At 48.9% G+C, this 27,475-nt stretch overlaps 1 protein-coding gene across 1 annotated transcript; it reads left to right on the top strand.

The window, feature by feature from the left end:
• Window positions 1–6,788: 6,788 nt before the first annotated feature.
• Window positions 6,789–26,889, top strand: CRLF2 (cytokine receptor like factor 2). Its single transcript, XM_053201999.1, has 8 exons — window positions 6,789–6,926; window positions 14,766–14,868; window positions 16,321–16,484; window positions 17,983–18,116; window positions 20,178–20,340; window positions 21,550–21,655; window positions 23,850–23,934; window positions 25,952–26,889. Exons 1-8 carry the CDS (start codon window positions 6,845–6,847, stop codon window positions 26,225–26,227), a joined length of 1,113 nt encoding a protein of 370 aa, XP_053057974.1. The 5' UTR covers window positions 6,789–6,844; the 3' UTR covers window positions 26,228–26,889.
• Window positions 26,890–27,475: the final 586 nt, after the last annotated feature.

Raw genomic sequence — 27,475 nt, 5'->3', positions numbered from 1 at the left:
TTTTTTTTTTAATGATGGACGTGAATCTCTCATCACAACAAACGTGCCCTTTCATTTTGTTTGTGTATTTAATTTTTTAAATATTTATTTAAAGACATTTTTAGATGTTTTTATTTATTTTTGAGAGGCACAGCACAAACAGGGGAAGGGCAGAGAGAGAGAGAGAGAGAGAGAGAGAGGAGAGGGAGACACAGAATCCGAAGCAGGCTCCAGGCTTTGAGCTGTCAGCACAGAGCCCGACATGGGGCTCGACTCACAAACCATGAGATCATGACCTGAGCTGAAGTCGGACGCTTAACCGACTGAGCCACCCGGGTGCCCCTCATATTTATTCTAAGTAGGCTCCACACCCAATGTGGGACTTGAACTCATGACCCTGAGATCAAGAGTTGTGTTCTGTACTGACTGAACCATCCAGGCACACCAAGAACACGCCATTGTAAGGTGCATGACCCAATGGACATGACTGCATTCATGATGTCCAGCCATCAACTGCCCCCAAACATTTTCATCTTCCCAAGAGGTGACCCTGTCCACATCAGCTGTCTTTTCCCATCCCCGTTGGTAACCTCTGGTTACCAACTCCCCCCCCCCCCCCAACTCATCCACTTTCTGTCTCTGTGATTTTCCTGTTTTGGACATCATGCACATGTGGCCTTTTGTGACTGGTTTCTCTTACTGAGCCCCATGCTTTTAAGATCCATCCATGTGGTACCTGGCGTCAGTGTTTCTTTTCTTTCTATGACACAGTTATCATTTTTCAAAGAATGCCGTACTTGAGAAATTAGGGATCTCTTTCCAAGAACCCAACCTGGGTCAATGTCTCCTCAGACCATCTCATTCATCCTGTATCCCACAATAAGCAACCCATTCCTTTGGGAATACACAGAGTCCTACAAAGACAGAGTGCGGGACTGCTGATGCCTGGGATGTTAGACAATGGTTTTGATCTGCTGTTGGCATGGATCCATCCGCACAGGAGTATTTGGTACCCTGGGAAGAGCCCCGACCAGTCGGGTACCCTCAAGGCCTCTTGAGACCAGGCATGGACCGGATGACCCCCTTTCTTATATGACTGTTCAGCCATGTGAATGAAGTCTGCAGAGGAAGGACCACCCTCTTGAATCAGGGCACATTGTTAAGAGGGAGACCAGGCTGCTGGGGGATCTGAGAATTCATGAAGGAATGCGCCTCATTTAATCTGGAAACCAGCATTGTATCTCCATGTCTGAAAAGGGGGTTGGGGGGACAGGTGGATTTTCTGTTCATTGCATCCATTCAGAAGTGGAAGGAGCCACTCTGTCCATAACAAGCTTGTTGACCCATTGAAGGTTAGGATGACGCCTTTGTGAGTTTCTCAGGGATGCGTTAACAAAGTACGTGCATGGGTAGCTTCACGAGTACAGAAATTTACCGCCTCCCCATTCTGGAGGCCAGAAGTCCGACGTCAAAGTGTTGGCAGTGTGGGTACTTTCTGAGGGTTGTGAGGACAAAACCCTTTCCCTCTTAGTTCTGGGACCCCCAGGTGTTCCTCAGCTTGCAGACGACCGTCTTCTCCCTCTGTCTTCATATGGTCTTCCCTCTATACATGTCTGTTGCATATCCAAGTTCTCCTTTTTATGAGGACACAAGTCATATTGGATTAGAGCCCACTCAAAGTCTCTCACCTAATGCAATCATCTGAAAAGACCTTATTTCCAATTAAGGGATAGTCATAAGTTCTTGTAGGTAGGACTTCAACATCTTTTTTGAGGGACAAAGTCAACCCGTTTTAACATCTATAAGGGACCTTTCAAACCAAGAGTGGATGATTCTTTCATGTTTTCACCCACCCACCCAACCATGCACCCATCAATTCATTCATTCATTCATTCATTCATTCATTCATTCATTCACCTATCTATCTATCTATCTATCTATCCGTCCTCCCTTCCATCCATCCATCCATCCAGCCAGCCAGCCAGCTATCCATCCACCCATGCATCTATCCATCCATCCATCTATCTGTCCTTGTGTCTGTCCATCCATCCATCCATCCATCCATCCATCCATCTGTCATTGTGTCTGTCCATCCATCCATCCATCCGTCCATCCGTCCATCCATCCATCCATCTATCCATCCATCCATGCATGCATCCATTAATCCTTCCATCAATGCATGATGCACACATCCATCCATCCATCTATATATTCATTCATGCATGCATTTATTCACTCCATCAGCTTTCAGAATTATACTCTTTCTGTGTGTTGGACACAGGGTGGACCCCACGCTCCCGGGGAGCTGTATACCCAGACTGACAGAGCCCTATCATGTCAACAATCGACACCCATTGTTTATGTATGTATTTATTTAGGCCTCCACTTAGCTAGTGTTTCACGTAATTTTGTCTATGAGACTTTATCACATCACGAATGAAAAAGTTTTGCTTATTCCAGTCGCACTTCCTTTGTTGAGCAAAAGTCTGGAGAACTGGTTTACTTCTCCCGCATTTGCCCAGGACGTTGGTCAGCAGTGACTGCTTGCTGGTATCTTCTGTGAGAAGCAAGGCCGGGTTGGGGGAGGGGGAGGCAGAGCAAGGGAAGGCAGGCTACTGGGATAGCGATGAACAGGGACTCCTGTTCATGCATCGCTGCTAGGACTCAGTTGTTTCCTTAGGGACTGTTATTCAGCTGACTCAGCCCTGCGTGCTAGTACGTTGTAATTATGTGGCCCAGAAAAAAAAACCATGCAGTTGAGGAGTCTGGTTTTCTTTGGCCTGTGATGTCCACGGATCTGTGCTCCGTGCTGCTTGTCTCTGTCGGCTCAGAGAAGTGACGGGAACAGACACAAACGTAACATAAGTGCACGCAGACTAGGCTCTCTTCTCTCCGGTCCGGACATGTGCAGCCCTGTGTCCATTCGTGCACCCTCTGAAGCCAACCCCCCCTCCACTCTAGAAGGTTCTGGATCGGACCCTGTGTATCTTCCCATCTTCCCATCTCTACCGAAACAAATGAAATAACATCTTTTCACGTGGTCCTGTAGCATACAAGCCCCACTGTCCTGTATCCCTCCCGTCTAGTGCAGTCTTCTCCGCTGGGGTGGGGAAATGCTTCTGTTACATAATGGTCCCTACAGCAGAGTAAACTGGGACCCATTTTCGCTCAGAGATGAATCTGATAGCAAACCGCGTCGCTCACGACTTTCAGCTGCACCGACGCCTTTTTTCACGATTACATCTAGCGTGTTGGGCAGATTCAGAAATAAAGCCGGCGAGACTCAAGATAAGAGATCATCTCTCCATGCACATTCTGACACAATTAATTACAGAAGGAGCTTGACATGAAAGGCTGGTGGAGGCTTAGCCATTTCTAGAGGCAACTGTCATTGGGATGAACACATCTTACCTTGAGTCGATGTGAGAATTAAGTGTCTCTTCTGGAAATAACACAAATCTCATTCAAAAGAGATCGCTACTAGAGAGCCATCAAAATGAGTGTGAATTCTTTACAGCAACCCCCGAGGAGAGGCGGACCCCTGTTTCTCTCCTCTTGAGTCTGGGGTGGCCCCTCACTTGCCTTTGGGCAATTGAAGGTGGGGGGAATGAGGGTGTGCCAACTGGAGCATTCTATCCTGTCGAGTCTTCCAGTTGGCGAAGGTCCTACCAAAACTCTTGGATGATAGTCAGCTCAGCTGCCAGGAGTATGAAGGGGCCATCTAGAACATTCTATCCTTTGAAGTCTTGCAATTGCCTACGGCACAAGCCAAGGCCACGTAGAGCCGCTGAGTCCTGTCCACTCGCAGAATCAGGAGACGTAACAGCAGCTTGGGGTTCCTTTGTGCTACGACATTTTGGGGTGATTTGTTCCATACAGATAACCAAAATAGATAACCAAGTAACCCCTACATGCCAGACGTGTAGAAACTAACGTATGAAAGACACAAGGGAAGCATTCTTCCTAGAGAAGCGATAACATTTTTAGTGACATTCGAACTCATGTTCTACAACCCCGTCCTTTTTTTTTCTTGGTTGGTGATTCATCGCCCATGTCTGGCATTGTGAAATACGAACAACACAATATCGGTTTGTGGTTTTGAGTGGAGATGATGAAGAAAGGAGGTAGGAGGCATGCTTATGTCTCATCTCCACGACAGATGGTGATAGCCTTCAGAGCTACGTCCAAAAGGGACGGGAGCGTTGGCTGCTCATTTTCTCCTGATTTCCCCCAATTATTTTCTTCCCCCGTGAAAGGGGGGAGGGCCAGAGAATATCAGAAAGATGGCCTGGGTCTACTGAAATGCTTTTCCCACTGGTCAGCCTTCTTGGAGCCATGAGTTTCAGTGTTTCCAGCAGTAAAACATGTGGGACCCTCTCTAGTGGCTTACAAGGAGGTGTGGGAGAACATCGTGTATTCCAAATTTCTCCTCGGGCTTCTTCGGCCCTCCCAACGGACACTCTTTTTCACGTGGTTGACCTGATTAGCTGTGATAGTCCATTTTGGGGGGAAACGACACATGTGTCTCTTTCCATAAAATTCGAATCTCACCAAATCACCATTCCTAAGTCACAGGAGAGCCAGAGCAACACCTGACCATCTTCTCACGTTGGCCTCTCCTGCCATTTCTTTCTGGGTTGTCCACCAGCATTTCTCCCTTGTGTATGTAAACATCCTGAGGTGAACTTTCCGCAGGACAAGCCCCCCCCCCCAGAAAAGAGCTACAAACTCCAGGTTCTCTAGGACAGCAGGGAGGATGGTGGGGTGAGGAGAGTTAAGGGGATGACACCCCCCCATGGGGACATTTGGTGATGTCTGGAGACGTTTGGGTGTCATGACTTGGTGAGGCTGCTGTTAGCACCTGGTGGGTAGAGATCAGGGCCCTACTCAACACCCTACAGTACAAAGGACGCCCCACAACATAGAGTGGTCCATCCCCACATGTCCTCAGTGACAAGGTGGAGAAGCCTGTCCTTAGCATGAGATTGTCCATCTATTTATGTCTATCCATCCACCCATCCATGCATCCATCCAATCCATCCATTCTATCTATCTATCTATCTATCTATCTATCTATCTATCCATCCATCATATCTATGTATCTATCATCTATCCATCCACCCATCCATGCATCCATCCAATCCATCCATTGTATCTATCTATCTATCTATCTATCTATCCATCCATCATATCTATGTATCTATCATCTATCCATCCACCCATCCATGCATCCATCCAATCCATCCATTGTATCTATCTATCTATCTATCTATCTATCATCTATCTATCTATCCATCCATCCATCCATCCATCCAACCATTGTGTCTATCTATCTATCTATCTATCATCCATCCATCCATCTTTCCATCCATCCATCCATCCATCCATCCATCCACCTGCCCATACATCATATCTATCTATCTATCTATCTATCTATCTATCTATCCATCATATCTATGTATCTATGTATCTATCTATGTATCTATCTATGTATCTATCTATCATCTATCTATCTATCTATCTATCTATCTATCTATCAGCTATGACACTATGATACCTACCTCCTAATCCCTGGAATCTATGAATATGTTACCTTACATGACAAAAGTGCTTTTGCAGACGTGATTTTGCAGATATGCAGATGGGGACAATTAATCTGGATTATCCACTTGGGCACTGGGTCCTTATTTATACGAGGGAGGCAGAAAGGTGAGAGTCAGAGAAGGAGTTGTGCCCATGGCGGCAGAGGTTGGAGGGAGGTAGGAGTGACTAAGAGTCAAGGAATCCAGGGAGCTTCTAGCAGGTGGCAGGGCAAGAAATCAGCCTCTCCCCTAGAAATCCCAGTGGGAATGCCAGCCTGCCAACATCTTGATGTTAGCCCAGGGTGACCAGTGTTGGACTTAGGATGCGCAGAATGTTCTGGGTAGACAGATCCCTGGTCTCGGGCCAGGAGGACTTGAGTCACCCTGCACTTAACACGTGATTGGAAGACAGCTCACTGTTAGCTTCTCAGAAACACAGGTTTTTTCAAAAGTTTATTTTTGAGAGAGAGAGAGAGAGAGAATCCCAAGCAGGTTCCAGGCTGTCAGTACAGAGCCTGATGCAAGGCTCAAACTCACAAACTGTGAACTCGTGACCTGAGCTGAAACCGAGAGTCAGATGCTCAACCGACTGAGCCACCCGGGCGCCCCTAAACACACAGTTTTTAACTCTAGAAAAAACTTATTCCTGCTTTATTTTGTTTTGTTTTTGCCTATGTCGTTCTGGTCACAAATTCTGTGAGTGTCTGTGAAAATGCTTGGTAACGGGCTGTTTTTGCAAATACAGAAATCACTGTTATTAGTAGTAGAATTGAAGAAAAACATTTTTGAAGGTCATCTCGATCCCCAGTGGGGGGCTTGAACTCATAACCCTGAGACCAAAAAAAAAAAAAAAAAAAAAAAGATCCGTCATTCGAATTCTGAAAGTCCCCAGAGTGTGACCGTAGGGATGCCAGGCTCTCGCCCACGCAGCTGGAGACAGACGGGGAGGGGGCACCAAATGTCTGTGCCTCTGGGTGACCTTGAAGCCTGCTGTCCAGCACCCCTGAGCACAAAGTGGCTGCAGGAGCCCAATCCGCTCAGGATGGTCCTGACCAGCCGGGAAGGCTTGGAGCCCAGCTCGTCAGTGTGGATGCAAGACTGATGTCTCTTTTTGGTCGTGATGTTGGTTTTTTTTTTTTTTTCTCAAGAGTCATCTTTTTAAGATCCACCCTGCTTCCCGTTGTCATTTCCTTGTTTCTGTTCCACTCTTTAAAAACAGGGTGACCTCTGTGCCTTAGGCGTCAGGGCACAGATCCTGCTTACTGCCTCCTCTCTGTCCCACCATGAGGACAGTCTTCCTGCCCTGTGCAGCGGCCGCCCTGTTTCTGCTGGGATGTGCGACGGCTTCGGGGGACGCGGGACAGGGTGAGCCGCCGTGCAGATGCGGTGACATGTGCACACAGAGTGTCCTTGAGTTGAACGTACCCTTCCCTGCCCTTTCCCTTCCTTCCTTCTTTTCTTTCTTTCCTTCTTTCTCTTTCTTTCTTTCTTTCTTTCTTTCTTTCTTTCTTTCTTTCCTTCATTCCTTCCTTCCTTTTCTTGTTTCTTGCTTCTTTCTTTCTTTCTTTCCTTCTTTCTTTCTCCATCTTTCTTTCTTCCTTTCTTTCCTTCCTTACTTCACTCCTTCCTTCCTTTTCTTGTTTCTTTCTTCTCTCTCTTTCTTTCTTTGCTTCTTTCTCTCTCCCTCTTTCTTTCTTTCTTTCTTTCTTTCTTTCTTTCTCTTTTCCCTCCTTCCTTCCTTCTCTCTCTCTCTTTCTCTTTCTTTCTTTCTTTCCTTCTTTCTTTCTCTCTCCATCTTTCTTTCTTTCTTTCTCTCCTTTCCTTACTTTTTTGTCTTTCTTTCTTTCTTTCTTTCTTTCCTTCTTTCTTTCTCCATCTTTCTTTCTTTCTTTCTCTCCTTTCCTTCCTTTTTTCTCTTTCTTTCTTTCTTTCTTTCTCTTACCTTCCTTCACTCCTTCCTTCCTTTTCTTCATCTTTCTTTCTTTCTTTCCTTCTCTTCCTTCCTTCTCTCTCTCTTTCTTTCTTTCTTTCTTTTACCTTCCTTCACTTCTTTCTTTCTTTCTTTCTTTCTTTCTTTCTCTTCCTTCCTTCCTTCTCTCTCTTTCTCTTTCTTTCTTATCTTTTTTTTTTCTCTTTTGCAACTACAGTGTCTTTTTGTTTGTTTTTTGTTTGTAAAAGTAACAAGGAGCTTGGACAGTTCTCTGAGTCTCTGAAAACCTGAGTTTCTCTGATGTGAAGGGACACTGTTGTTTTTTCATGTTTATTTATTTATTTTGAGAGAGAGAGAGCAAGAGAGCAGGGGAGGGGCAGAAAGAGGGATAGAGAGAGAGAGAGAGAGAAAATGAGCAGGGGAGGGGCACAGTCAGAGAGAGAGAATCCCAAGCAGGCTCCACACTGTCAGCACAGAGCCCGAGTCAGGGCTCAAACTCACAAACCCCGAGATCATGACCTGAGCTGAAATCCAGAGCTGATGCATAAGCCCCCCGGGCGCCCCACAGAGGGCTCACTAGTGATGGTGCTTGAATGGATCAGGCGTGAATGGAAAAATAAATAAATAAATGAGCCCCTGGGTGCCCCACCGAGATTCTGGGTGGTTTCACAGTTCTTGCCGCCTTCCTTGCAAGAGATCCAAGGGTTTGCTTTCAATTGACATGTATCTGCTCGTGACGAGAGCAAGTCACCAGAGATCCTCGGACGAACATGAGGGTGTCCCCGCCGTGTCAGGCCGTCACAGGTGTGTGTTGTCTGAACCCGTGCCTGCTAGTTTCCAGAACCTTCTTTCCCTGTCCATGCTCATATGTTACAAGCTTTGCTAGAAGGGGCCAGGGAGAGAGGGCAGAGAGCCTGGGGGCAGGTGTGCTTCCTTCCCGAACAGGTTGGACTTGATTTTCTAGCCTGGCGGGTGGTGGAGATGGGAGCCCCCGAGGGCACATCAGGGACTTTTCGGTTCTGAACTGTCACACTGCCTGCTTACGTGCCTGGTTTGCAAGGGCCCGTGGGCACATGTTTGCTATGGTCTGGTGATGACACACGGGGTTTCCAGCCGGCCCAGGAAGGGGTCCGAGGGAGCCTGGATGGGGGGGTCCCCGGGCTGGCGCTGGTGATTCCCAGACTGTGTGCAGTCAGAGACGGAGTGCAAGTGGGGGAGGGGCAGAGAGAGAGGGAGACTCGGAATCCGAAGCGGGTTCCAGGCTCTGAGCCATCAGCACAGACCTCGATGCGGGGCTCGAACCCACGAACCGTGAGATCAGGACCCGAGCCCAAATCAAGAGTCGGATGCTTAACCGACGGAGCCCCCCAGACACCCTGGGTTTAGACCAGTTGTGGATTCTGACCCGCTTGAAGCACATCCATCAGCAGGTGCCTCTAAGCGTCTTTACTGGACAGAGGTGGACAGACAGACCCACTGATGGCTCAGGGTCAAGCTGAACGCACTGAAAGCCTTTCTAGTAACTTCTCAGAAAACACTGACACTGGTTTTCTTGCTGAAAGGCATCTGTGGTTTGCTCGCCCTTCTTACAAGGGACCGGCCTTCCCCCCGAGTCACTGCAGCTGGGAAAGCCTTCGAAACTAAGTACCGGGAACCCAGGGTGTCCCGTCGTGAATCTACGGGGACTCAGAAAGCCAGGGGGCAGAGAGAGAGAGGGACAGAGAGGCGGATGCCCACTGACAGCAGGGAGCTGGACGTGGGGCTCAAACCCATGAACCCTGAAGTCATGATCTGAGCCAAAGTCAGACACTTAGTCCACTGAACCCCCCCGGGCACCCCCCAGCTTAAAAAAAAATCTTGGTTCTTTTTGTCACTTAAACTCAAGGTAGTCAACGAATAGTGTCGTATTCGTTTCAGGAGTAGATTCAGACACTTTCCTACTCGACCGACGCCGTGGGTGTTGGGTTGGCAGTGGTCTCGTTACTGGAAACCCGAGGGCCCCCGGGAATGGGAAGTGAGCAAGCATTCTAAGTGACATTGCCTACCTTGTGACGCCGTGGTCCCCCCACCCCCCGCCCACTGGCCCCATGACCCACTGCTCTGATGGGACCTTGTGTACTCATTCCAGAAATACCCAGGGCTCTTTGGGGGCAGAGTCCCTCGTTGCAGCAAATTCTCGTGATCCGTTAATCACCTTTTCTGTCTGTATAGAAAACATGATCAGAATCAGAAGAATTCATTGCAACCATTTCTGTCTTTTTTTTCTTTTTAATAGAATAGGCTTTTAAAAATGTTTATTTATTTTGAGAGAGAGAGAGAGAGAGAGTATGGGAAGGAGGAGACAGAGAGGAAGAGAGAGAATCCCCAGCAGGCCCCAGGCCATCAGCACAGAGCCCGACCTGGGGGGGCTCCGTGTCATGAACCATCAGGTCAACCGATGACCTGCCCTGCAAATCAAGAGTTGGATGCTTCACCGACTGAGCCACCCAGGTGCCCCCTTTTCAACCCTTTCTTAGGTTGCTCCCAAGACCAGGTCATGAGGTATCATAAAATTATGTGGTCAGATACAATTTTTAGAAAATTAAGTTGCTTATTCTGTTTTAAACAGTTATGGTAAACTGAGGCTCCTGGGGGGCTCATGGGTTGAGCGTCCGACTTCAGCTCAGGTCATGATCTCGTGGTCCGTGAGTTCGAGCCCCGTGTTGGGCTCTGTGCTGACAGCTTGGAGCCTGGAGCCTGCTTCCGATTCTGTGTCTGCCTCTGACCCTGCCCCTCCCCCACTCACGGTCTCTCTCTCTCTCTCTCTCTCTCTCTCTCTCTCAGGAATAAACAAACATTAAAAAAAATTAAACAATTATGGTAGACTATATGTAAAAATTTCCATGTTAAGCACTGTATTAAGTACATTCACATTTTTGTGCAATCATCCCTACCATCCATTTCTAGAATGTTCTCAGCTTCCCAAACTAAAACTCAGTCCCCATGAAACATGGCCTTGCGCCCCCGCCCCATCTCCTGGCCCCACCATCTTGTGCATGAGGGGGTCTCCACGGAAGTGTGGATTCTCATGAACTATTGATGAAGTCTGGAAATCAGTGCCCCAAAGACCTTTTTGTCTCTCTCTCCCTCACCACCCCCCCCACCCTCTGGACAGACAGCTTGTGTCACTAGGGCTGTCTGTCCTACAGGTTCTACAGTTTTATATCTTTGCCTCTTGACAGAACCCAATAAATTCATCACATCTAGTAAAATCCACACGTTTTGTGACCAACAGTGGGGTAAAGCACCTTCTCCAAAAAGTTCCTTGTGGCTGAGCCACTGATGTTCAAAGATGGCACCCCTCAGACCACAAGACTCAGGTGGCATCGTTCCGTGGAAATAACAGACGGACCGTGGCCCAGGAGGGTGGGTAATTCCTACAGACGTGTGGGTTCTCCTCACCCTGTCTGGTGGAAAATTTAATCAGAGGCAAAATGGCTGCCCGTCCAGAAGTCTCCTCCACAAAGGAAAAGAACCATCATATGTTAAAATAAACATTCAGCCTCAACGCCGTCTGACTCCCATGCAATCCGTTAAAGAGATTTGCGAAGATGGAGACCCTTTTATAGAGCTGGTGGGCAGAACCCATTACACACGTATTCCGGGGACAAGCGATCACTAGTTCCCCATTAGGAGCCTCGTCAGTACTGTTTGTCATACAAAGTTCTCCCTAAATTCATGGATGTGACCATCTGTGTTGAGCTAACTGGCTTCATCCAATGGAGAAAAGATAGTTTATTTTATTTTATTTTATTTCATTTCATTTCATTTTATGGAGAAAAGATAGTTTATTTTATTTTATTTTAGATTTTAAATTATGTTTTAATAATTGGAAGACGCCTTTAAAGTACTCTCAAGAGCCAACGTGAATCCCAACCCCAAGATCGAGAATCTCACGCTCCACTGCCTGAGCCAGCCAGACGCCCCGTTGGTTTTTAACAGGAACAATGAGGTCTTTTATTTTTAAATTTAGATTTGCCCTTACAAGGCACAGGGCAGGGGTGAGGACCACATGCCCAAGCAAAGGTTTCCTTTGTACTTTGCAAACCGCACCCGAGCCCTTACAAATGGCTTGCTAATCTCAGGTCCCACTGCGTCAACAGCAGCACTGTGCTGCACGAGAACATTTTGTACGGTCAGCGGGGAGTCTCCCATGGATTCCGTCTCTTTCTCAGAGATGTCTTGCCCACACCCCCGTGTTGAGGACCCCAGACATGTCCCTCACGTACGCTTGGCAGGAATGCCTCAGTCCATCCTTGGAAGGAAGCAACAGGGACACAGGGACTACCTTTTCTTTCTCCTTTATTATTATTATTTTTTTTACTTTTTAAATTTTTTTAATGTTTATTTATTTTTGAGAGAGATGGGGAGGAGAGGCTCAGAGAGAGAGGGGGAAGCAGGTTGCAGGCTCCGAGCTGCCAGCACAGAGTCCGACGTGGGGCTCAAACCTGTGAACTGTGAGATCATGACCTGAGCCAAAGTCAGATGCCCAACTGACGTCCCTGTTTCTCCTCCTCGAATCGAGGAAGCTGCCTCCTGTCCCTGCAGCCAACTCATCAGATGAAACCACAAGATCACTTCTGCTTTCCTGCTGGTGGATTGAGCTGTCTGGCTTTATCAATCAGACATTTCCCACAGACGGAGGTCAAAAAATCTAACCGAATGTTTGCTGAGGACTGAGCGGTCAAGTTCCCTCCCTTTCAGAACCTGAAGGTGTTCACCATAAGAAATGGACACTCGTTCCCCTTTGGAAGATCAGGGGTTTCCAGAAGCCAGAACGTCCTTCTCAACCTCTCTCTCTCTCTATTTCTGGAACCGATGCATGAAGGTCAAGATCACCTGTATGTAGTGTGATCAGTTACATCAGGAACAATGGCCAGCACAGAACAGAAGTATTCTGCACACTGTGAGCATTAGAAAGACTTCCTTAAAAACTCAAGGAAAATTCATACCCCTCATTCTGCCTTTGATTTTCAGAGGCTGTGATAGACCCAGAGTCCCATGACGGGAGTTTTCACAGAGAGTCCAACTTGTTTACATGCCTTTGCTTATCAATTCAGCATGTCTTTCCTGAAGCTTTTTCCACGTGTTGAGCACAGGGCTGGGCACAGTGGGTGATGTGATGTCATCAACCAGATTGGAAAAAGAAAACTAGAATAAGTAGAATAGCTGTGTTGATTAATGGAAGCCAGATTGCCAACATGCAGGACATTGAAAGACAGACTACGCAGATGGCCAATGGCCAAATGATCTATGAAAACAGAGCTCTGATACACAACCTGGACAACCCGTCCAGGAAACCAGCCCCTCGAGTCAATATCTGACGACTTCCCTAAATTGCATCCACGCTTCCAACTCAGAACCAGTCAGAGAAAGCCACATATGCTCCTCCAGCCAATCACATGGTACAGCAAGCTTTCAACAAACCTCTTCTGCTTGTTCTCGTTCGGGTGGTCTTTGTTCATTTCCACAGTGTAGACAGTCATTGGGCCATTGTGTGAGAATATTGGTAGGAGCTCCTGAGGGACACATTAGTGAAACACAAGATTGGATTTGGGTTGCTGTGGGACCACAGTGAGAGAGAATGTTTAATTCTGGACCATGAGGTGGGATGTGACTCCATGAGTGTTCATCAGGCCAAACTATCCAGCCCAGAGATGTCAGAGCTGAGCACACAGCGATAGCACCAGGACATGTATTTGCCTCCTGCTTGAGGGGTGGGGATGGGGGCTGAACCCAGAACTGAATGTGGAGTGGGAGTCCCTGACCTGGGGACTTCCAGACTCTCTTTCTCAGCATTTGTGGACATGTGTCTGTTCACCTTCCTCTCAGTCACAACCTGCTGGGTGCTAGAAATGTGTCCTTTGATCCACCCATCCATCCATCCATCCATCTTTATATCTATCTATCTATCTGTCTATCCACCCATCAATCATCTTTCCATCCATCCATCCATCCATCCAATCATCGATTATCTATCTACCGACAAATCTATCTAACCATCCATCCATCATGTCTGTCTATCTATCTATCTATCTATCTATCCAACATATCTATCTATCTATCTATCATCTATCCATCATATCTATCTATCTATCTATCCACCCATCAATCATCTTTCCATCCATCCATCCAACCATCGATTATCTATCTACCTACATATGTATCCCCTATCTATCTATCTATCTATCTAACCATCCATCCATCATGTGTGTCTATCTGTCTATCTATCTATCTATCTATCTATCCATCCATCATATCTATCTATCTATGTATCTATGTATCTATCTATCTATCTATCCATCCATCCATCATGTCTGTCTATCTATCTATCTATCTATTCTCTATCCACTTTAACCCAACCCAACACCACTGAGTTCATGCTAGTCTTCCTTATTCCCCAAATTGTTACTCCCTTCTCTGACATTTGGAAAGTTGCCCGTTGTAACCCTCAGGATCAGTGCATATTTTCCCGATGCTAGAATACACCCACTAACCACTTTCACAATGACTAACCCAGACATCTGTGAGCATCAAAACTGCACAAGCTTAAGTAACTTTAAAAGCCAAGACCAAAGGACTCACTTGTCTGTAAACTTTTTCTCAACTTGTCATGTGTGCTGTTCCAAGAGAGACAGTGAGTTTGCTGGTGTCTAATGCCCTTCGTGTGACTACAAAAGATGATGTCATCAGACACATGGTTGACACTCCATAGGTGCTGTTCACTCTAATAATGGCCATTATCTCTTGTGAACATCACAAGAAAGGTAGCTATAATCTTTTTTTTTTAATGTTTATTTTTGAGAGAGAGAGAGAGGGGAGGGAGAGAGGGAGAGGGAGACGGAGAGGAAGAGAGAGAGAGGGAGACACAGAATCTGAAGCAGGCTCCAGGCTCTGAGCTGTCAGCACAGAGCCTGATGAAGGGCTCGAACCCATGAACTGTGAGATCATGACCTGAACCAAAGTTGGAGGCTCAACCGACTGAGCCACCCAGGCATCCCTGGGTAGCTGTAGCCTTGCTGCTGACATTTGCTTCTATCCTGAGCAACGTTTATCTATCCTGCTGCTCTTACCGTTATAATTAGTGCTTGGCTTGTTTCAGACAATCGTGATTCCATCTGTCCCTTTAAAGCACTCTACTATCCTTATGACAGATGTGCTGCTGTCTTTTTACAAACCTCCAACCGTTTTCAGCATTGCCTCAAAAGACACCCTATTTGTCTCTTTTCACCCAGAACCAGTCCTGCAGGTTCGGATTATCAACTTTAACTTTGAGACTGTGCAGGTCACATGGAGCCCGAGACGATACTCGGGGACAAATCTGACTTTCGTCTACAAGTAAGTGCTCTCAGGACGGGGAAACCATGCTCTGAGCTCAAATATGTCTCCCTCTGAGACGCCAACAGTTGGGAGGCAGAGATAGCGAACGTGGGAAGAGTCAGAACGTGCACGTGTGAACGTCTGTGGCCGGTCTAGCCTCGAGCCCTCACCGGGACTACAACCAAAGATCCCCGAGACATGGAACCAAGTGATGACTGAGTCACGCTCAAAACCACCTAGATTCTGACTGACACAGACACAACTTTCCTTGAGTTGCAGCCATGGCAAAAGTGAACCTTGTGGGATTTTTCACACGAGCTTAGCAACAGCCACCTTCTGAAAATGTGTGTCCCTATCACGGGCTTATGTGTGTCACTCACTCCAACACAGGAGCATAGATGAGGGAGCAAAGGATTCTCCAATTAGTTGAGTCTCAATTCTGTGAAGGGGAGGTGTCTGGTGTGTGATTGATTCTTCACAGTTTGGAACAATAAGAGATCAATGGGAAAGTGTCGGCAGGAGCTGTGTTTTAAGGTGAATTGGGGTGATAAATGAGACTCAAGAAGAAAAAGGCGCTGGGATTCCTGGGCACTCACACAGCTAAGTCACTTGAGTATCGGTTTGTTATCAAGGGCGTCGTTGATCTGGCCACTGCCTGGGCCTAACATTGCAGGATACCTCGGACACATCTTCAGTCTTGCTACGTCCCTCCCCAAATACGTCCTCAAGTCAAGGGCATGGTTACCATGCAAGTTAAACTGTAGTTTTATTAGTTTTCTGGGGGCAGTTGTGACAAAGTATTGGAAATTGTGCAGCTTAGAACAGCAGAAATTCATGCTTTCCCAGATCTGGAGACCAGAAGTCTGAGATCCAGCGTGGGCAGGGCTGCTGAGGTCCAGGAGTGACAGGGCCACTGAGATTGGGGTGGGGGGGGCAGGACCACTGAGATCCAGGAGGGTCATGGTCATAGTCCTTCCAGAGGCTCCAGGGGAGTGTCCTTCCTGCCTCTTCCAGCTTCCGAGTCCTCAGGTGTCTCTTGGTTAATGTCCCTCCCATGTCTGCCTGTGTCTTCATGTGGCTTCTCCTCCCTGTCTGTGTCCGTTCCCTTGTGTTTCTTATATGGATTCCTCCATTCCCTGTAGGACACAGTCTCATGCCTGATGATCTTACGTCCAGACCTTTTAATCACGTCGACACTGACTGTATTTCCCAATCCGATGCCATTCACAGATTCCAGGGATTAGTCCGCGGACATGTTTTTGCAAAGCCCGCGTTCAGCCCAGTCCAGGAGACATTCAAGGGGCCTCACCTTTCGAGAGAAGGGACGCTTTTCTGTTCCGATCGTTCTTGCTGTGCTTGTAGGAAAGAGTCCTCGTCCTTGTCAAGAATAAACACCACTTGCCGTCGATGTGCCAAGGTGCTATTTTCACAGGCTGTCTACGGCTGACGCGTTCTGCTTTGTAATTGCAGGCTGAGTAGCGCTGAGGCCAGTCGCCCATGCTGCAACTACATCGTGCACGAAGGCCACACTGCCGGCTGCCTCCTGGAGGCAAGAAAGGACGAAATCCTGTGCTTTTCCCTTGGGAACGGAACGGATATCCTTTTCCGAAAGTGCGAGTGGATAAGCGCGTACCGTAAGTACCCAAAAAGTGCTGCTCTCCTCCTCCAACGGAGAAAAGACTGGCCGTCTACAAAGTCTGTCTTGTCACACACACCGGGCAGGGATGCGTCCACACTGAGCAGGGGACCCCGGGGGACCCCGTGGAGGCTGTGAGGTGAGACCCCAAGCCCAAGATGTGGCATGGCCCCCTGGCCCCCAGCAGAGACACAGAGTGAAACGCCCTCTCACCCTCCAGAGCACCCCATGGGTTTTAATCAGCTGCCTCCAGGGTGGGCCGTCGATCTCGGGTTACAAAACAGTACAAATAGGATGAAACCCTCTTTCCAAAATGTTTATCCTTTACTCTAGATTTCTGTAAGGTAGCGGTGGGTTTTTTTTTTTCCTTTTTTTTTCTGTTTTTTGATGGATGGAGTGTCACAGTCTATCTCAGCCCGTGACGAGGGCTATGGACCCCTTACGCATAAAATCAGTCATGGGCTCTGTAGCAGCTTCCAAGGGCGGCCATAACAAATTACCAGAAACTGGGCAGCTTAATACAACGACACCGGCCATTGGATTCAGGGCCACCCTCATCCACGATGACCTCATCCACGATGACCTCATCCTACCTTGGTGAAATCGTCAAAGACCTTATTTACTAATAAAGCCACATTCTCAGGTGCCAGAGATTAGGACTTGGACGTTCTTGTTGGGGGACGCCGTTTAACCCACCCCAGTGTCCCTTTGGTACAGGACAAGCTGACTGGGAAGGAGTCTCATGTGACGTTTCCCATGTTCAGTCTTCATTTCGGTTTGCTGGACTGACGGTAACCAAGGACCACAAAACGAGTGGCTCAAAACCAGATCAATGTACCCTCCCACACTTACAAAGACCCCAGCGTGTGAAATCAAGGCTAGCTCCTTCTGGAGGCTGTGGGGGAGAATCTGTTCCATGCTTGTCTCTTGGCTTCTGGTGGCTTTCTGGTAACCCTTGGTGTCCCTTCGTTTGTAGAGACATCAGCCCCATCTATCCTTCTACATTCACAGGCCCAGAGGTATATCATCTATATGTGTTCACACGCCCTTCTCCCTCTGTGTGTCTGTGTCCTCCTATGAGGACACCAATGATATAGGATCAGAACCCACCCTACTCCACTAACCCCCGTCTTATCTTTAATAATTACACCTCTAATGATTCCATGTTGAAACACAGTCGTATTGTGAGTTATTGGGGGGGGGGGCTAGGACTTTAACACATCCTTTTTTTAGGGGCACACTCTGGATCCCATAACAGATACTTAAGAACTTTTCACACAATTTCGAAGAGTTCCTTCCGTGACCCCCACACAGGTCCTTGACGCTCTGGTTAAAACCTCTGCGATAGATAACCCCTCAATCCCATAAGGTATTTACGGAAGGATTCATGCAGGCAGAAAAACGTGAATCTAAGCAAACTTACCCCTATAATGTTAGCGATGTGGAATCTTTGTCTTCCTAGAGGTGGCGGTCATTCTGTCGTCTCTCCTTCTCAGTGAAACCCAGCTCCCCGGAACAATTGAGTTTCCGCTGGCATGAAGACGCTGTGACGGTCACCTGTTCTGACCTGCCCTACAAGCGTCTTCTCTACGAAATCCAATACAAGAGCATATTCGACACAGAGTGGCAGGTGAGTGGGGGTGGCATCTTCTCAGGGCGAGTGTGAGCGAGAATCCCCAAGTGGTAACTGAGAGAGACGTGGAGAGACTCAGAGACGTGTGTTGACATTTATTTTAAGGAAGTGCTTCTGGGATTATAGGGTCAGGCGAGTCTCAGGCCAGCAGGCTGGAAACCCAGACAGGTTTCCATTACGGTCTTGAGACCGAATTTCCTCTTCTCTGGGAAACTCCAGTCTGTCCTCTCAAGGCTTTCAACTGATTGAGTGAGGCTCACCCACCTTATGGAGTGATCTAAAGTCGGCTGACTAAAAACACAGTAACACCTAGGCTGACATATGACTAAAAAAGTGGATGCCAAATGTGGCCCGATTCACAAATAAAATTCATCACCATCACACCCTCCCAGTCACACCCTGGGCGCCACCCACCCCTGTTTGTATGCCTCGTAAACATATGGGAACCCTTTCTGGTTCTGAGTATATGAGCACAGTCTATGGAATAAATTAAAATTACGTGACTATGAATGACCCAGTGGCTCACAGCCATCTTCCAATAATCAGATGGCTACCGTGTAGACAAGGGATTAAGTTCTCCGCAAAAGGGGAACGGGAGCCAATGGGAGAAATCTGCAGACAGCAAATGGAATCACCTGCAACCAGGTGCAGGGAGGTGCCCATCAGTGAAGGCCCCCAAGTCTGAAGTTGGATTGGAGGGGCTCTCCTACAGGACAACAAAAGTGGCTCTCCTACAGGACAGCAAAAAATGGACAGAAAAGCAACGTGAACTCTGAGTTACCGGCCACTCTCAGGAGTCAATGATTCCATACTTCTGCAAGTACACCTGTGTTCACTGATCTCTGCAGACTTGGATAGTGAGGTGGACCAGAAGCACCAAATCCCATGGCCCCATCCAGGGAGTAGGGGGAGAGAAGGCAGGGTGAGTATTACTGAACATCTCAGCCCAGGACACTCGATGTCTGCCATCCCTAGGGGGGATGGGAAGGGCTGCCTTCAACATTCATTTAAGATATCCTTACTGAGTGTCTACTAAATCCCATGCGATGAGGGCACAGAAGGAGCACGTAGCTAGGGCAACTTGGGAAGAGAAATGCAACAGTAAGGATAAAAATGAGAATGCACTGTAATGAGAGGATCATCGTAAGGCAGTTGTATATACTAGAAGCTGCAGGGAACCTATCAAAAAAGAGAAAAACTGACCTACTGCTGGTCTGGTAGAACGGAACCACTGAAATGAAATTTGATGAAACTCATCAAAGAAACACATGTCTCAGTAATAGGTGGGTATTGGAGTTTATCTGAAGAACATGCTAGTAACACACAGTGTGTCCTGATCAACGATATTGAGCGTTAACAGACTTGAAGTGTGTATAAGTTGCCCAATTCTCATCTATTGAGCCCCTTTTTAGAGACCGATTATAAGGAAAGAATTGAAAATGGGGATGACGTTTTATTCACAAAGACGTCTATTGAAACGTCTGAAATAAATACAAAGCATTGGAGGCCACCTATATGACACACAATAGAAAGATAGTCAAATAAATTATGGCACATCTATATGATCAAATATGTAAGAGCCACCAAAGGCTTTTTAGTGACAAGAAGTGATATTTAGTGATAAAAAGTGACATTTAGTGGTACAAGCGATGTGTAATGACTGTTAAGTGATTATATCATGGAGGTAGAATGAAAGGTTTTTACGGTTTTTTGGTTGAGTGTTTGTGTGTGTGTATGTTTTCTAAAGTCTCCAAAGTAAGTATGAGTCACTTTTGGATTCTTACAGAAAATTAGTTTTGTTTTTACAAAGAATAAGTTTTCACTGAGTAATCTTTAAAAGCATCTGTGGGAGTATGTGTTCCAAAGGATTGTTTCTTCTTGGAGAGGAGTGGGGAGATGGTTGCTGCATTTGTCTCTGCCGTTGCTTGTAGCTAGGCAGCCAGAGGAATTGCAACAACAACATGAATGCTGAAAAGCAGGCGTCTTATGTGAGCCTCTCACACGAGGGTAAAGAGTTGGGCTAAGGCAGTGATCACTGTCTTTGCTTTCTTTCTCCAGTCGAAGGAGGGTGAAACCTGCAATGTTACGATGCAAGGCTTGGATTCTGAGAAATGTTATTTCTTCCGGGCCAGAGTCAAAACACTGGAGTCCAGCTACGGCTCTGACACTTACCCAAGTGACTGGTCCAAGGTGACACACCAGCAGAGGGGCGAGCTGAGAGGTGAGGCTTGCTACCCAGCAGTGCACGGGCCAGCAGCCTGTCTTTTGGGGAGAGTGGAATGGGGGCACCTGAAAACACGAATGACCTCACTGCCTACTTCAGAGTTCAGTTTGAAAGTGAGGGCCCTTCTCGTTTCTCTCTCTAGGCTCCCTACTTCATTGGGTAATTTCATTTTTATTTGTATTAACAGCAACGATAATAACAAGTACTACTTATGAGTGTTTCATTGATCTAGGCATAGATTATAGCTATATACATAAATAGATGATAGATAAATTGACATTGATAGGTAAATAAAAGACAGTTGATAAGTAGATAGATAGATAGATACATACATACATAAATATGATGGTTGGAAGGATGGATGGGTGGATGGGTGATAGATAGATACATAGATACATAGATACATAGATACATAGATATGATGGATGGATGGATGGATGAATAGATAGATAGATGGATAGATAGATAGATGGATAGATAGATAGATAGATAGATAGATATAATGGATGGATGGATGGATGGACAGACAGATAGATGATAGATAGATACATAGATACATAGATATGATGGATGGATGGATGGATGGACGAATGGATAGATGGATGGATAGATAGATAGATAGATAGATAAATAGATAGAATGGATGGGTAGATGGATAGATGATAGATAGATAGATAGATAGATGATAGATAGATAGATACATACATACATACATACATATGATGGATGGATGGATGGATAGATAGATACATAGATACATAGATACATACATATGATGGATGGATGGATGGATGGATAGATAGATGGATAGATAGATAGATAGATAGATAGACAGATATAATGGATGGATGGATGGATGGATAGATAGACAGATAGGTAGATGATAGATAGATACATAGATACATAGATATGTTGGATGGATGGATGGATGGATGGCTGAATGGATAGACAGACAAATGATAGCCAAAAGTAAGCCTCAGTATCCTCAATGCCCCCCGCCCCCCCTTGGCAATGCAGGTACTTGAGGGCAGTGTGTTGACTCCTACAGTGGCTGTCCGGAGACACCATCTCCCTTTCCAGAATATTTTCCACTGAAATCAAGATTTTCTGACCCTGCCATTTATAAGGGCAGAAAAGTAGAGGGTGGGGGTTGGAGCCTGACCAATCGTGTTGAACACTCACAGTGCTCGCTCTGTTTTGCTTCAGATTCATGCCAGGGGAAAAAGCTTTTCCCCAAATTTATCTTAATTTGTGGTATGATTGCCTTGCTGACCGTGTCCCTTCTCCTTCTGTCTTTATGGAAAGTACGGAGGTAAGGATGACCCTTTGGTTTTTTTTTTAAGTTTGTTTATTTAATTTGAGGGAGAGCAAGCACGGGTGGGAGAGAGACAGAGAGAGGGGAGAGAGAGAGAGAGAAAGAGAGAGAGAATGCAAAGCAGGCTCTGAACTCCTCGCTGAGCCTGATACGGGGCTCAATCCCAGGACCAAGAGATCATGACGGGAGCCGAAATCAAGAGCTGAGCCCAGACGTTCCACTGTGACGTTTACAGGTGCAGGTGCCCCGGGGGGTGGGGGGGGGGCGGGTGCCTTCCTTGCTTCTTAGGATGAGGTTTCCATAGCAACAGCTGGGGGTCACACGTAGAGGAAGATATAGAACGATCCCGGAGCACTGAGGCCGGGTCTGGTGCTGGGGGGTGGGTGGCACAACTCCAGAGGGTCCCCTCGGAACGTGCTACGGGGCAGAGATGCTGCGTCTAATTCTTGTGGGTGGCACATGACCTTTCCACCCAATCACTTCTGTTTTCCCAGCTTGAGTCGCTGATGTCCAAACACTTGTCTACCAGTGACGTGCTTGGGGTTTTATTGATTTATTAATACATTTTTTAACATTTATTTATTGCTGAGACACAAAGAGAGACAGAGCATGAGCGGGGGAGGGGCAGAGAGAGAGGGAGACACAGAATCTGAAGCAGGCTCCAGGCTCCGAACTGTCAGTGCAGAGCCTGATGCAGGGGTTGGACTCATGAACCGTGAGATCATGACGTGAGCCGAAGTTGGATGCTTAACTGATGGAGCCACCCAGGCGTCCCTGTTTGGTGTTTTAAATACAGACCTGGAATCACCCCCGAGGGAAAGTTAGGGTCTCACTTCCTGGAGCACATTAACACTTGGCACTATTTTCAAGGGGAGCCCCTACTTGCAGTGAGGAGTAAAAAGTCAACTGTACTGGTATCTTAGGGTTCCTGTAACAAAGGAGCAAACAAGGAGAGGCTCCCACCACAGACATCTATCCCATCTCAGTTCTGGAGGCTGGGAGGCTGAGATCCAGGCAGGGCTGAGGCTGGGAGTCTGAGATCCAGGCAGGGCTGAGGCTGGGAGTCTGAAATCCAGGCAGGTCTGAGTCAGGGGGTCTGAGTTCCAGGCAGGGCTGAGGCCAGGAGTATGAGACCCAGGCAGGGCCGAGGTTGGGAGTCTGAGATCCAGGAGGGGCTGAGGCTGGGAGTCTGAGATCGAGGAGGGGCTGAGGCTGGGAGTCTGAGATCCAGGCAGGGCTGAGGCTGGGAGACTGAGCGAGCTGAGGTTGGGAGTGTGCAGTCCAGGCAGCGCTGGAGGCCTAGAATCTGAGATCCAGGCAGGGCTGAAGCTTGGAGGTTGAGGTCCAGGCAGGTCTGAGCCTGGGAGGCTCGATCCAAGCAGGGCTGGAGGCTGGGGGTCTGAGATCCAGGCAGGGCTGAGGCTGGGAGTCTGAGATCCAGGTGTGGGCACAGTTGGTTTCTCCCGCGGTCTGTCACTTTAGCATGTCAATCCCATCCTCTCCTTGTGTCCCTTCTGTCTGTGAGCACACCCATCCTTGTAATCGGTCTCTCTTTTTATAAAGCCACCAGTCATATTAGATTAGGATCATATCACATTACAACCTCTTAATTTCAGTGTCTGAGGGCCTGTGAATTAAAGTGACCAAAGGCAGGTTAACAGGAGAAAAGGCATATGTTTCTGTACTGATGGTATGATTTTCCGTGCACCCGGGATTCCCTGGGAGGAAATGAACACGCGGAGCAGCAGTTTGTCTGGGGAGCTCAGACACGAGTTTAACAACGGGCTTGTGCACTAGTGGGTAGGCAGAGGACAAGGCGTCCCGGAGCTCTAGGGCAGAAATTGTGGGAAGGAGACTAGAACACGAACAGAGCAAACTCATGGCGAGAAAGGTCGTGTGTGTGGAAATTTGTTGCAGATAAAATTGGTCCTCTTCCTGGTGAAAAGTGGGGGTGGGGGGGCGCCTTTACAAATGAAAATTTCCGCGCAAGCTGGGAAAGCGCTGCGTCAGACTTTAGGCAGGTGGGGGAAGGGCAGGCGGCTCCCCCAGTGTCTCCTGGGTCTTAACTGCCACCAGGCCCCCCTCTTAGGACTGTTTCCACCAGTCAGTGTGTTCAAGGCCTTGAGGGAAACCATGGTCCTGGGGTCCCACGCCGCCCGCCCGCCTGACCAGATCTGCTTGTGCGTTTCAGACTTCACAAGTGCCTCATGCCCAGCGTGCCCGATCCCAAGCTCACCTTCCCTGGGCTCTTTGAACTGCACCGGGGTAACTTCCAGGTAACTGCCCTCCCCCCGTTTGTCTCCAGGCTCCTGCCCTGTTTCCAAGCCCTGCTGCGTGCGAGCGACCTCCCCAGACGCCCTCGAGCCTTTCCTGAACCCAGAGCCCACAGCGTGCTTGTTTTTCTCTTGCTCACGCACACGACGTGCAGTCAGGGTCTCAGAGGGCGGCCTCTGCTCCAATCGGCCCCGGAGATCTGTGCCCTCTCGGGATTTTCGAGCCCAATCGACCCTCTGATCTCCCCAGGAAGTGGCGCTGTGAATATGTTACCTCTGAAAACAAACCAGACACTTCCGCTTTTAAAACGGTTTACGGCCTTTACTTCATTCACTTGAGAGAGGCTGGTGGGGCTATGAGTGGGAGCTGCTGGGCATTGGGGGGAGGGGAGCAGCCCCCACCCTCAGGAGCTCAACACCAGTGGCTTGGCTTGTGCAGCACAATGAGTGAGCACTTGCCCGGCCCGGCCCCCAAGCACAGGCTTCAAGCAACACAAAAAAACCACCTCCTGTCTCCCAGTTCTGCAGACCAGAGGCTGAGACCCAGGCAGGGTGGGGCTGCTGAGATCCAGGCAGGGCAGGACCCCTGAGTTTCAGGGGAGGCAGGACCCCCGAGATCCAGAGGGGACAGGGCCGCTGAGGTCTAGGAGGCGCAGGGCCACTGAGATCCAGGCAGGGCTGTGCTGCCTCCAGAGTCTCCAGGGGAGGGTCCCTCCTCCTCTTCCAGCTTCTGGGGCTCCAGGCGTCCTTGGGCTCGTGGCCGCGTCCCTCCCATCTCTGCCTCCGGCTTCACGGGGCCTCTCCTCTGTGTCTGTGTGTCCCCTTGTGTCTCTTACAAGGACACCTGCCATTGGCTTAGGGCCCCCCTGATCCCGGATGGGCTCTTGTCAGATCCTTCCTTGTCATCACATCTGCAAAGACCCTGTTTCACAAACAAGCTTCTGTATGGAGGCTGTGGGACTTCAACCTCCTCGAGGAGGAAGCTGAATTTCCAAACCCCTTAGATACAAGGGAGGAAGAACACAACAGGGGAAACCTCGTCCTCCACCCCTTAGTTTCTGTGTCCAGAACCTGCCAGTGAAACTCACAAAAGACAGATGAGCAGCAAAGTTTGTTTCGTGTGCACATGACTCTGGGGCGTCCCAGAAAAGAAGCGTAAGCCCCAAAGAGGTGCTGAGACCCGCGGGCTCCCGCGGTGTTTTGGCCAAGCGTGATCAAGCGTGCAGAAGTGACAGGGCAGAGGACAAGGGCGGGCGGGCCTGTGGCTGGCAGGCGAGGGAAAGGGAGCAGAAGATGCATTGACGAATAGGGCGGGTTGAGTAAGCTGTGCTATTTGGACTTGAGCTTGGGGGGTGAGCAGGGCTGTGCTGCAGTTGTAAGGTCACCGTTGATTGGTTTTCGAGAGAGAGTCACAGCGTGAGCGGGGGAGGGGCAGAGAGAGAGGGAGACCCAGAATCCGAAGCGGGTTCCGGGCTCCGAGCCGTCAGCACAGACCCTGATGCAGGAGTTGAACCCACAGGGATCCGTGTGGCACATTCTGCCGACTGAGACAGCCAGGCCCCCCCCGGCCCCCCCCCCCCCCCCGTTGGGCTCTGTGCTGACACAGGGGACGGACCTGGGACAGAGGTTGATACAACTGTTTAGAATCACAACATCCGGGCCCCACCTGGACCCGCTCGCTGAGCAATCGTCCTGACGACAAGACCCCTCGAGACCCGCAAACAGAATCAAGTTCCAGAAGCGCCACCACGAAAGTCCTGTTTCTTGTCCTAACACGTGAAAAGAGCCACACAGGGTTTAGAAACAGCCTCTGAGGCTGATGATGAGAGGTGGGTCTAAAAGCACCGTGGGCAGAGTTCAAAGATGCCAAACACGAATGAGAGGGTTTTGTGTTCCCCTGGGCTCTGCGTGTGCGCCCCAGGGAGGCTGCCCGGGGCCCTGGGATGCTCGGCCACAGGACCCTTGCACCAGCCCCGAGGCATTTCCTCGCGCTCAAGATGCAGTCTTATTATTCCCGCAGGAGTGGATCAAGGATACACAGAACGTGTCCCACGTGGCCAAGACGGAGGCCACAGAGCAGGAGTGTGTCCCCGAAGAGACCCTCGTTGTCCAGCTACAGAAGGCCGAGGCCGAGATGCCCATCGTGACGACCGGCCCGTTGTGCCCTCCAATGGAGGGGGAAGAGGCCTCCGGGGACGCCAGCCTGGTTGCGTGCCAGCCCCCACAAGGGGGCGAGGTGGTCTCTCTGGGGGGCTTCACGTTTGTGATGACTGACAACTCATACATGCTGTTATGAGGGGGTGCAAACTCAAAACCCAACATTGGGGCCTACGTTGACATTATAGCATCTGAGGGACTCAGTACAACCACCAAGGGAACACCAACTATGCCAGCGTGTGTGGCGGGGGTGGGGGGCTCACTGAGAACCCTAACCGCCCAGCCAGGGCACTCCGTGTGTCAGCTTTCCCCCCACGCATGGTGGACAGGACTCCGTCTGTCGAGTGCTTCCTGTTTCCAGCTCACATGTGCCTGCGGCTGATGGTTTCCCATCCATCGCGAAGGACGCTGGCCAGGGCTCCCTGACGTCGTCTCCCTCCGTGCACGTCGCCCGCGTGCTGTTCCGACAACATTTACCGTCGTGAGCCCTTTGCGAGCCCTTTTGTTACGCAGCACACATGCCCCGCGAGCAAGCCACTCCGCTCCCGGGTAGGAAAGGAAGCCTGCTTTACGGATGCGAACGAGCCACGCCGCGCCTGCCCTCACACGCGAAAACACCCACTTGGCAACGACAGGACCGCGTTCTCCAGCAGAGTCCGTTTCTGTGGGCGTCCACACGCATGGCGTTGAGTCTGGATGCAGGTGGACCTTCGACCGGATCCATCCTGCCCTTGAGGACATACCGTGTTTTTCTTTTGTAACGGAAATAAAGGAAGGTTTATCACCCGAGCTTCAACCGCATAGATTATCGAGATCTTGGTTCTTTGGGCTGGTGGTGAGTCTATCTTGTCTGTCTGGGGTCTCTGCCCGTTGCAGTAAATAAGTTTGGAGCTCGTGTGTGTGTGTGCGTGTGTGTGTTGGGGAAAACCTCTTTCCCACCCCGAAAACCCTCCACGGATGCAAAGAAAAGAGTTTTATCACAGACCCTGCAGGAAACCACCTCACAGGCAACCCGCCCAGAGGTCACAGCGATAGAGTCTCACTGGCTCTTTTAGCTTCAAAGCACAAAACCCATTCCTGTTCTCAAGGGGAGTTTTGTCTAATCTTCAGCATTGACGTGGGTTTTCAGTTCGGAGCCACCACCCGGCTGGGGTCTGACGTCCAGGAGGGGCTGAGGCTGGGGGTCTGAGATCCAGGCAGGGCTGAGGCTGGGAGTCTGAGATCCAGGCAGGGCTGAGGCTGGGAGTCTGAGATCCAGGCAGGGCTGAGGCTGGGAGTCTGAGATCCAGGCAGGGCTGAGGCTGGGAGTCTGAGATGTAGGCAGGGCTGAGTCTGGGGGCCTGAGGTCCAGGCAGGGCTGAGTGTGGGGGTCTGAGATGCAGGCAGG

Source organism: Acinonyx jubatus, chromosome X (assembly GCF_027475565.1).
Source record: "Acinonyx jubatus isolate Ajub_Pintada_27869175 chromosome X, VMU_Ajub_asm_v1.0, whole genome shotgun sequence".
NCBI classification, from domain to species: domain Eukaryota; kingdom Metazoa; phylum Chordata; class Mammalia; order Carnivora; family Felidae; genus Acinonyx; species Acinonyx jubatus.
The sequence above is the reverse complement of the archived record's forward strand: the minus strand, read 5'-3'. Positions and strand labels throughout refer to the sequence as shown.

Coding starts and splice junctions, on each gene's coding strand:
- CRLF2 (XM_053201999.1), top strand. CDS start 6,845: ATGAGGACAGTCTTCCTGCCCTGTGCAGCGGCCGCCCTGTTTCTGCTG. Junction 16,485..17,982: donor CGAGTGGATAAGCGCGTACC/GTAAGTACCCAA, acceptor TCTCCTTCTCAG/TGAAACCCAGCTCCCCGGAA. Junction 23,935..25,951: donor TGCACCGGGGTAACTTCCAG/GTAACTGCCCTC, acceptor TTATTCCCGCAG/GAGTGGATCAAGGATACACA.